Source organism: Sinocyclocheilus anshuiensis, unplaced genomic scaffold (genome assembly GCF_001515605.1).
Source record: "Sinocyclocheilus anshuiensis isolate Anshui unplaced genomic scaffold, SAMN03320099.WGS_v1.1 scaffold648, whole genome shotgun sequence".
Lineage (NCBI taxonomy): Eukaryota > Metazoa > Chordata > Actinopteri > Cypriniformes > Cyprinidae > Sinocyclocheilus > Sinocyclocheilus anshuiensis.
Genome location: NW_015557156.1, coordinates 202,941 through 214,468, shown reverse-complemented (window position 1 = coordinate 214,468; position 11,528 = coordinate 202,941). Strand labels below are relative to the sequence as shown.

At 34.9% G+C, this 11,528-nt stretch overlaps 1 protein-coding gene across 5 annotated transcripts in view; it reads right to left on the bottom strand.

Moving 5' to 3' along the window:
* rgl3a (ral guanine nucleotide dissociation stimulator-like 3a) overlaps nucleotides 1-11,454 on the bottom strand; it is a 19,365-nt gene extending 7,911 nt beyond the window's left edge. The window contains exons 1-8 of one of the 5 annotated variants that reach the window (XM_016473398.1): nucleotides 11,380-11,454; nucleotides 10,716-10,783; nucleotides 8,794-8,991; nucleotides 2,927-3,216; nucleotides 1,334-1,378; nucleotides 898-1,067; nucleotides 658-812; nucleotides 329-577 (exon numbers count right to left, since the gene is read on the bottom strand). In XM_016473398.1, coding sequence (XP_016328884.1) covers nucleotides 329-577; nucleotides 658-812; nucleotides 898-1,067; nucleotides 1,334-1,378; nucleotides 2,927-3,216; nucleotides 8,794-8,964 — 1,080 coding nt within the window. In that variant the 5' untranslated portion in view covers nucleotides 8,965-8,991; nucleotides 10,716-10,783; nucleotides 11,380-11,454. Of the gene's footprint in view, nucleotides 1-328; nucleotides 578-657; nucleotides 813-897; nucleotides 1,068-1,333; nucleotides 1,379-2,926; nucleotides 3,217-6,266; nucleotides 6,563-8,793; nucleotides 8,992-10,715; nucleotides 10,838-11,379 lie in introns of those variants that run through there. The other 4 variants (XM_016473399.1, XM_016473397.1, XM_016473400.1 and 1 more) reach the window with 4 other exon arrangements.
* Between the last annotated feature and the right edge of the window lie 74 nt (nucleotides 11,455-11,528).

The window sequence follows — 11,528 nt, the reverse complement described above, 5'->3', positions numbered from 1 at the left end:
TATATCTATCTCTTAGGCTTTTACCCTTTTTGGATCAAATATGTACCAACACAGAGTAATGATATCTTTAAATGTCCGTATCATTAAAAACTATTAAGTGGTTAGACTTAAACATGTCAACAGCTTAACTATCTTAACTTGCTCAGCAAATTTGTTTGCAAAATGCTGCTATGAAAACTTGAGCAGAGTGTTTCCTCATGTCTATTATAGTGCTCCTTGTGGCCGTGCTGAGAACTGCACAAGTGCAACGTGCGCTTCCATCTGACACATTTCAGAATCCAATTTGCATTCACATACTTGCCTAGTAAGTTTCAGGCCTTATACGCACCTGAGCCACAGAGATCCACTTCTCAATCATCTTTGCCCTGTGTGTAGGGCCGCTGCGAGTGCAGGATGGGGAACCGGGAGGGGATGTGGAAGGAGGGCACAGCAGAGAGGTGATAACGCAGTTAGTGACGGCATTGAACTGGGCAATGGTGGCACGGACCGTAGGCGCTAGATTTCGATTCTCTTTCTTGTCCCTCTGAGACCAAATGCAGCCAAGGCAGTGAAATGGAACCACTTTGACAAAGAGCTCCTGATAAAGAAACATAAGCAGATGAATAAAAGTAGGCCTTAAATAAAAACTAGCCTCAGTATGTAAACCTTGACACCTACAGCATCTAATAGTGTGAGCTGCTCAGCAATGTCTCGTGCAGGGAAGACCAGTACATCCCCTGTCTCTTCTATGTCCTGTCTGTCCGTGGCGTCTTCAGTTGCCTGATTCTCTACAGCAGTTGAGCTGGTTTCTGCTGATGTATCTGTGTGCTTGTCTGTTGAGTCATAAGAAGTTATTTAGCGTTGATTTTTTGATGTGTGTGCACATACAAGCTAAATTAGCTATATTTTAAGACTTGCCTTCCGTCTGAAATTTTTTTAGAAGTGCATCGGCTTGATGAACCAGACGTCTGAAACAGAGGCGATGACGCAGATGAATACAGAGCAGACGAAGAGCCTGGTGACCTGGAGAATCCCGAAGGTCCTCTTGATACTCGTCTAACCATAGCCGGATCAGATGAGGCAGAGAACTGCGCACACACACACACACACACACACACACACACACACTCTTTGTCAGCATTCTTTCAGACTAATTAACGAAGCTCTGAGAATTAGAATGAATAATCAAGATGAGTAACCAGTTTAACTTTACTAATAATAGATAATGATTGCACTGGACAACCAGTTTCAATTTAAGGTTCATTATTGAACAACATCTGACCAGAGAATATAACAACTGATAAGTCAGAATCAAATATTCCAAGACATTCCTAAACACGTGGATTCAACTCACCTTCTAACGCAGACACTGTTGTCCAGATTGGTGACCGTGTCCTCTCTACAGAGACAAATAAGTAAGTCTAAAGTTAATATTCAAAACATTCCTAAAACTCTTCCAAAAGAAGCTTTAGGATTACGATCACTGAAACAATTTCTGACACAAATGTGTCACAAGTGCTCTTTCAAGGTCTATTACCTTTATTTATGTTTCAACAAAACACAAAGGACGCTCATGGTTCAACAAAAGCACCTCTGACGTGAGACAAGTCAAGTGAAACCTGTTTTACAAAGTGAGGTGTCCTCCATTCCACTGCGTCACTGATTTGTATGGTGTGATAATGGACTGTCACAATTCCACAGTAATCAAAGGTGTCTCTGGGAAATACTCTGCCTCATACTGAATTTAGAAATTTGGGCTTCCCCCTTCATTTGATTATTCACAGTCACTGAGCCTTGTAGAATGTATGCCGTGTAAATTCCCTCATATATAAATACATGAGGGACGGCTGTGTCTGAAACAGAAGTCAGTCAATGACTTTATGAAGGTACCGCCAAAGGAAACTGACAGGCCTGCAATGCACATAACGTCATGTCTAACGTGCTAAGACATTCAAAACTTGACATTTTTATTCCTTCTACCAACAGTGAAGGCACAGGTTTGCAGTATATCACCAGATGAAGGTATGATGGAATGTTATGGAAACATTAAATTCGGAGGTACCTTGATGTCATTCTTCCTCCATTCAGGTTTTGGAAACAGCCCATATGAGTTATAACTGTCACTGACGCACAATAAAAACATGACTAGCTACAGTTTATATATAAAGCAACATGGGACCTACATTTTGGTTCATTCCTCCTAGAATTATATGGTATTTGATGGAACAAATGTGGAATACTTTTATGGTTCTTATTGGAGCATGACAGCCCTAGCTGCTGTTCACTTTTACTGTACAGAAAACAGAAGCGTAAACATTGTGCTAAACATCTATTTTTGAATTTCATATGAAAAAAACGAATTATTGTTTGGGTAGACTATACCTATATATCATAAAAAAAATATAGTCAAATGTTTAAGAAAGACAAATGTTTATGAAAATGCGCTTTAGGCTCACCGAGGCTGCATTTATTTGATCAAAAATACAGTTAAAACCGTAATTTTGTGAAATATTACAATTTAAAATAACTGTTTTCTATGTGAATATATTTTAAAATGTAATTTATTCCTTTAATGCAAAGCTAAATTTTCAACATCATTACTCCAGTAATTAGTGTCTTATGATCCTTCAGGAATCATTCTAATATGCTGATTTGGTGCTTAATATTTTTGTGGAAACGTGAAACATTTTTCAGGATTTTCTGATGAACAGAACATTCATAATAACAGCATTTATTAGCTAGAAATCTTTTGTAACATTGTCTTAATAAATGTCTTTACTGACACTTTTGATACATTTTATGTGTCCTTGCTGAATACAAGTATTAGTTTCTTTAAAAAAAATCATACTGGCACTAAACTTTTGAACAGTAATGTAAATGTTAGCTTAATGTCGCTATAACCATCTGAGACAGCAATTATACTCTTTAAATTAGCATTTATGCTCACCTTTGAAACAGGAGTTCTATGAGAGCATTTGTGCAGGTAAAGGCTCTGTAGGTGGAGAGGAAGATTTGCATGTATTCTGGGTCAGGGCACTCCGGGTTCACCAATTCTGTGACAAGACGCTCCAGAATGGCTGCTTTAAGCCTGCGGACCTTCTGTGTGCGGTACTGCATGAAGCCAAAGGCAGAAGAGTTCTCAGCCGCATCAGGTGGGGGTTGGATGGGTTCTCGGTGAAGAGTGATGCCATAAATGGCCCCGTCTTCCACCTCCTCTCCCCACTCCTGCACCGGGTCCTGCACAAACAGATCATCAGACTATACACCTTGAACCTATCATTAAGCTTGATATGATGCCTACTGCAACGCTATGAAACAAACACATTGTCATCAAAAAGATTCTATTTTGCAGTCCTGATACTGCAGCATTTATTTTAGAAAACACAAAAAAGGTGCTAGACACTGACCTAAAATTTCACCTGTCCAGGAAGAAATATACAAAACAGGAGCTCTTTGGAAAATACAGGCAAATTGTTATCCAAATTACAAGTCAGGAGGAGTGAACACATTTTATCTTCACTAGCCTGAGAAGACAATACATTGTACATCACATTTTCTTTCTTAGCAGATGCTTTTGCTTTTTCAACAAAATCATGTACAATACAGAGTTCAGATCATGTTATAAGCAAATACACCAAATATTTTTACAGTATTAAAAATAATAACACCACTGTTTAATGATGCCCACACAAGAAGGGCATTTTCATTTTAAGGAAAGAAGAGAAATCATTTAACGTGTTTCATGGTGGCAAACCATAACTAATTGACACCAAAAATACTTTCTTTACAAAAATCCTCTTTGGTGGTAAATGAAGCCATGATTATTTGCATAGCAAATACCATATCCCACAATGAATAACAGCTGTGGGCGAATAAAAAAAACCCTGATGATTTTAAACAAAGACAGACTGTGTAACACACTGGAGTAAATTAAGTCCAGTGTTTTCTCTTCCAGGCAAAATACGGTTGTTGTTGTTAACTAATTCAGATGTGACCAATATTAGATGAGCTCATAACAACTGGCTTGAGGACAAATTAGCATAATGGTGTCATCTGTCACTGATTCTTGAGACACAGGATGTCCAACGATTTATATGCCATTAGTTAAAAAAAAAATTCCACACTGAAATCAATCATAGAATTCAACTAGAATGTTTTAACACCGCATTTATTCGATTTTTTTAATAATACAAAATTGTATTAGCTATAAGATCACCTATCCTCAGATATAAAATACACAACCATTCAGAAGTTTGGGGTCAGTTTCTTTAAATAAGAAATTAATAATTTTATTGAGCAAGGAGGCATTACAATTATCAAAAGGTGACAGTGATTTGTTTATAATAATTGTCTTTTTGAACTTTCTATTCATCAAAGAACCGTGAAAAAACTATCACAGTTTCAAAAAAATATAAAGCAGCACATTTTCAACATTGATAATAATAAAAGTTTCTTTTAGCACTTAATCAGCATATTAGAATGATTTCTGAAAGATTACTAAAAAACTGAAGCAATGGCTGATGAAAATTCAGCATTACCACAACAGAAACAAATGACAATTCATAATATACAGTATTTGAATATACAGCTGTTTTAAATTGTAATAATATTTCAAAATATTACTGTTTTACTATATTCTTGATCCTTAAGTACAAAAGACATCTTTGAACATAAAAACTTACTGACCCCAAACTTTTGAACGATAGTGTATATTAACTTATATTAACTAAGAAAAACACATTGTTTAATTTTCAATAAAAAATTTTTTTAAAACACTTCTAATTTGCCCTGACAAAGGGAAGAGGTGAATATTAAAAATTAGACCTTAAATGTGACGTAGGATATTGTTATCAATTTTTTTAATAAGTTGTGACAGGATTTACAACTATGTCAACCATCAAGTCTCCATCACGTATTTTATTTATTTATTCAGATAATTTCCCTTATTTAAAGCAGGACCTATTAGTATAGCAGCAACACCAGAAAATATGCTGCTGTATTGAATACACATGTGGCATGTAAAATATGTAAGCTGTCAAGTCAATCACTGCTGTGCCATGTTTTGTTCTAAGCCTCAAGAATCACTGCTCTGTGCCAAAAGCTCAATGAATATCACAGAACATGCATAATATGCAAACCACACATTTGGAAAAGGTTGTGCTTCGAAGTAAACCAAGGGCAGTCTATTCCTCTAACAAATCAACTGCTGTGAAAATCACAAGTGCATTCTTCCCAGAAACTCCAGTCAAGCAAAACAGAGAGCTTTCCAAGCCAAAGCCCTGCGTCTCCTCTAAAACTGTGCCATGGAACAAAACACAGGGAATGATTGGGGGAGGGAAAGCTGAAACTATCACAGGTCAACAGTGTTGGGGGTAACACATTACAAGTAACGCAAGTTACTTTTTTTTTCCAATTTATTGATTGACATCTCTCCTGTCCCCATGTTGAGAGAAATCAGAAGATGTTACTGTAGATCTAAAATAAATATGAATATGCATTAATTCATCTCACTCACAAAAAAAAAACAAAAAACGCAGATTCAGTATTCCTCAAAATGAATAAAAATAATGCAACTCAGAATATGACGCGAACCTGCAATAATTAAATGTTAAACAACACAAATATCCTTATGTATTTAATCCCATTCTTATTAACCAATGTCTTTGCTTCTGACCTTCGATGATCCAGTTTAACCGTAATAATAAGCAAAAATTACTCTAGAAAACATTGTAACGCATTACTTTCCATAAAAAGTAACTAAGTACCGTAATTAGTAACTTTTTTATGGAGTAACGCAATATTGTAATGCACTACTTTTAAAAGCAACTTTCCCCAACACTGCAGGTCAGCTGTGAAACAGGACACTGTAAATATCTTCAATCTCCAGGTGGGTCTGAGAACAAACACAAAATCAGTTCTATTGTGAGACTCCAGAGGGAAAAGTGAAGTGCACCACACCCTCCCCTCAGCACGCATTACATGTAACACCTCTGGTCAACAGCCGATTAAACGCTTTCCTAAAACCAATATCACGACTAATTGTAAACCCATTGAGTTTTTGTGACAGTACTGGGATGTCCGGAAAAGAAAGAACAGGAAATACTGCATTTTCTCTGGCATTAAAATGAAGAGAAACAATAACACTGTGCGCCGCGCGACACACTGTAAAAGTTACAACAAATCGCGTTTGCAAAGTCACTTTTTCTTTAGTCATTCTAACCTGTAAAATAATATTAAACAGAATTAATGTCGTTTATTGAAATAGCTTAATTAAACAAGCGACTTACCATAGTGAACTCCCATTTTCCCATGTCTTCAGCTCTCTATTTCCTCAGCCGTCTGATCAAGCAGTGTAATAATTGTTTAGACTTTCCATTAGCGCAGCAAAAAAACGTTGCAAACTATATTCCTTAGTCAGCTGCTCGTGTCAAACTTGACTGTCATGTCTAGAGAGCTGCTGGAAATGGGTAACTTTGCGAAGCGAGGTTTAATTAAGCACTCCAGCGACGATAAAATCAACTTACAGTACATTTCATACAGTACTACCTTTATTGTCATCAAATATATAGTGGTCTAAAGGAAAATGAAATCCGTGACCGCAGAAAATTATTACCTTTATGATTATGTCTGTGTTTTAGCTGTCTATATAGCACACAGCGCACCTGTCAAGCGCTTTAAACTGCAGTGGGTTGGTCTCTATATGTAGACAAGTACGTCTAGTATGACGTACAGGGGGCGCTCATTAATATTAATTAGAAAATCCGGCGCCTCATAGTACTATGGTGAAGGCTTAATTTATGAATATTAATTACGTTGCGTGGAACCTCTAGAAGTTCACCAAGCGACTTCGCATTGCTGAATTAATATTCATAATCTAAGCCTTAGGCATAGTAGGATTCATACTGTCAAGTGTTGGAAGTATGGAAATCCACATTACATCATTTTAAATTGAAAATTAAGATTATGATTGAAATACTTTATTTTACCATGTAATTCTGGGAGTTCCCGGTATGAGAATTTGGGCAAAATACAGGACTAGACATTGAACTAAATGTATACACAATTAAAGCAGCATCTAATTTATAAACAACTCATTCAAACATACAATTGATAATTTACATTTTTTCTCTTTGTTAGTTATAAAGCAGTCCAAACGTCTAAGACTAAGTGAAATACTTTCATTTAGCAACACAATTTTTTATATTATCAGTTTAACAATCAGAGGAAGTAAATGAAATCTGACTGTTTGTCCAAATGTATTCCCATGTCATTTTTTTTTTAATTAGTGCCTATCGTGCAAAATAATGTGGAATCTTAAATATTTCTTTAGTAGTTTTACATCATGATGTTTCATTGTTTAGGTCAAGGTTTAAATCGCATTGTACTGATCCACTGGCAAATAAAACTGCAGCCCATTTTATCCAGGAAAAGTACAAATGACTCAGACGCCACTATGCAGATGCTTAAATGAATAATGGTGAAAATTGTATGAAATGCCTATTTACAAAGCCCATACACACACACTCTGAATGAATGATACAATGAGCAGTTTGTTGGTTTCTGGGTATAGTTCATTAATGTCTTTCTGTTCTCTCTGACGTAGACCTGTGAATGTGCAATGGCATCCAAGCAGGCCACCCCACGCTCACTGAGACACTACAACATAACAATAGGTGACGCACACTACTGAGCTCTTATTGAGAGACCACAATCATCACGATAAAAGTATTTAAGCATATCCACTAACAATACCACTCATTACTAAGACAGAGGTCACATGCTGATGTGTGTGCATTCACACACTCCAACAAAAATCCCTTCTACTTCATTTTAAATTAAAATACTTCATTTCAACATCAAATTCACTGGTGCAACAAAGTCTTAATGCCAGGTAGAATAGCTTAAAAAAAATGTACATGCCAGCAATGTTAAAATATTTTTCATTATTGAAATGCTTGGTAATATTCTTGTCAGGTAATACCTATGGTAGTAGATACATTTTAAACATTTAAACAATTTTTAACCATGTGGGTGTGATGTGATACCTAAACCACCTTTTCCCCTTAACCATAATTTTATTTTTGGTTTAGGTTTATTTATGAAAACATACACTAATGCCCAGTTTTTTGTTTTTTTTTGGGGTCAGTAAGATTTTAATTAATGATTAATTTTTTTAAAGACATTTATTTGATCAAAATAGACTAAAACAGTAATATTGAGAAATATTATTACAATTTAAAATAACTGTTTTCTATGTGAATTTATTATAAATTTAATTTTAAATTTAAATTTTCAGCAGCCATTACTCTAGTCTTCAGTGTCACATGATCTTTCTTATATGTTGATTTGCTCAAGAAACATTTCTTATTATTATCAATATTGAAAACAGTTGTGCTGCTTACTATTTTTGTGGAAACAGTGATACATTTGATCAAGATTATCATAAATCTTTTGTAACATTATAAATGCTTCACAGTCACTTTTGATCAATTTAATGTGTTCTTGCTTAATAAAGGTATTAATTTATTTGAAAAATAAAATCATAAAGTTTAAAAAGGTTTGAAAGGTAGTGTGAATTCAACAAAAGTGGATGCATGAATTAACTCTTTATTGCAATCAACAAATATACATCAGAGGTTTAGAAAGGATAGATGTACTCTTTGCTGCTTTACTGTTGTTCTGTCCAAGCTCAATTCTAGCTAGCTCTGGATCCTTATACTTTATACAGCTTATTTGTCAGCTGCTTTGCATTAAAGAGCATACTAAATGAATAAATGCAAATATAATTGTCAATAGATCATCATCAGCACTTACCTCACTGCATTCCTCAAGGTCCAGCAGATGGAAGCTCCTGAGCCAAATGCCAGGCTCCTCGTCCATCTGCACATCCACATGATGCCCAATCTGGCACAGCAGATGCCTCATTCGTCCAAATCGCGCCCGCAGACCCTTCTCTCCACCAGACACCACCAGAGAGGACCTCATCCTCCACTCGAATCATACACCAACTTCCTCCAAGAGCAGCAGATACATGTCAGGAATGTTATTTGGCTTCAACAAGCATTCAGTAACAGAAGTGTACACTCTAAAAAATGCTGGGTTAAATACAACCCAGTGCTGGGTAAAATAGGGACAAACCCAGCAATTGGACTGTTCTGACCCAGTGGTTGGGTTAAATGTTTAACCCAAACTTCTGGGTAGTAACCCAACCGCTGGGTCAAAACAACCCAATTGCTGGGTTTGTCCCTATTTTACCCAGCACTGGGTTGTATTTAACCCAGCATTTTTTAGAGTGTAGAGCTTCTACTTTGATTAGCAAATTTCCTAACTAATATCTAACTTAATAAATAGTTAAATAACTATAACAAATAAATCAATACATACAAACATATTTCTTATTCATTTTATGATGTAACATTGTTTGAAATTTTTACTAATTTTATTTATTTATTTTTTATTTTTTTTTAAATTAGTAAAATTAAGTAATTCAGTAAAATTACGTGTAATAAATCTAGGAAGTCAAACTTCCTAGGAGAGACTGTACTCTAAAAGTTTTTATTCTTAAAATTTAATTTAATTTTATTCCTCCAAGATCAGCAGATACATGTCAGTCATATTATAAAACTTTAACGTGCATTCAGCAGTGTTATTTAGTATCATTGAGATACTATTGTAAATTTTATTAATATTCTGTTTTGATTTTTGTTTTGATTTTTAGATTTTCCATTGAATTTTTAAAGTTTTTTGTAACTTTGTTGCACATTTGTCTAATTTTTAGTACTTTTTGTTTATTTTTATATATATATATGTCTATTTGGTTTTTATTCATTTTATTTTAGTTTTAGTTATTTGAGTACATCAACTGAAATACAATATAATGAGAAATGTTACCCTGGCAAGTTCAACTAGATAAAATATAAATTTTTTGTTTTATATTTTATTTTGTTTCATTTAACGTTTTATTTCAAGTAACTTATTTAACTATAAACTAAAGTACAATAGGGAGTAAGACTGAGGAAATAACACTGTAAAGGTCTTATGTCTCTAATCTCTTATGTCAGGTCTTAAGGTTTCTAAGTTTTTAGGAATAAGAAGTTTTATTTTATTTTATAATTTATTGTAGGCTAATGGAATTATGTAAATAAATGAACCATATAACTGTAAAGTAATTTTCCTATTATATTTTATTTATATAAATAATATAATCATATAATATTGGATATTGTTAACAATCATATATGTAATTTTTTCCATTTAAAATAACAGAATTAATTGTTTGGAATTTGAGAGACTTTATAAAGCAGCATTAAAGGGTTAGTTCACCCAAAAATGAAAATTAGCCCATAAATTACTCACCCACAAGTCATCCTAGGTGTATATGACTTTCTTCTTTCAGACGAATCCAGTCGGAGTTATATTAAAAACAAAGTCCTCCTGTAGCGAATCGATGCGTTTTTGTAAGAAAAATAACCATATTTAAAATGTAATAATCACTTGAATCTAGCTTGCAATCACTGTTGTACACTGGAACATTTTTTTTATGGATGGGCGCTTTTTATTTAACTTCTTTTGGACTGATGCACTGCAACACCCGCTGAGTGCCATTAAACAGACAATTTTTTATATAACATCCTTTAATATATGGATGACTTGAGGGTGAGTAATTTATGGGCTAATTTTCATTTTTGGGTGAACTAATCCTTTAACTCCAGTGAAACACAGAATGAGCTACTCACTGTGGATGATGCTCCTTATCCAGTGTCTGTTCGTGGTGGATCAGCTCCTAAAAATCCATGCTTGAACTCTGCTAAAACCAGGAGAGGGGATGCCATGACCTTCCAGAATGATCCTTCATGATCTGATGCAGAAAACTGAACACTGTCTGATGTCTTCAGCAGAAGTGACTGTCATCTAAACTCTAGTAACCCTGCATTTCTCCTCCGTCCATCTGATTCTCTCTCCATGCTGACAAACACGCACAAACTCACACAATAATCTGATTGTTACACAAACTAATGGGCTGTCAATTCAGTTTATTCCACCCAGTGCTCTTTTGTTGTACATAATTAGCAGTAATAGTACAGCTCATTGTTCTTGTTTGTCAGTGAATAAACTAGTAAAAGTGCACAATGTGAAGCATATAAAACGTTTAATAAATGAAATACCAAAAACACAGAAGTAAAAGATGATGATTACTCCAAAAGAGAGCGTGACCACGTGTTCTACAAAGGGCACTAATATCACAACATAGACTAAAACTGATTTTCAAACTGTTCTGAACGACACGTAATAATAATTGACAAAACATTGTCTTATGACCATCAAATATTTGCCCGAGTGATAGCAGAAACCCTGAAACACATTAAATAGCGTTCAATTTCAAACACACGCAGATCTCACCGTGGTAAACAAAGAAACAGGCCTGCTTTTTCAGATTTCCAATCCATACCGCCTCCTCCTTTTAACTTATTTTCGAACACAGGAGCGCGTCCTAATAGCAAAACTCACTTCTGTTTTGAAATTCGGCAAAGAAACGATCAAACTTTGAC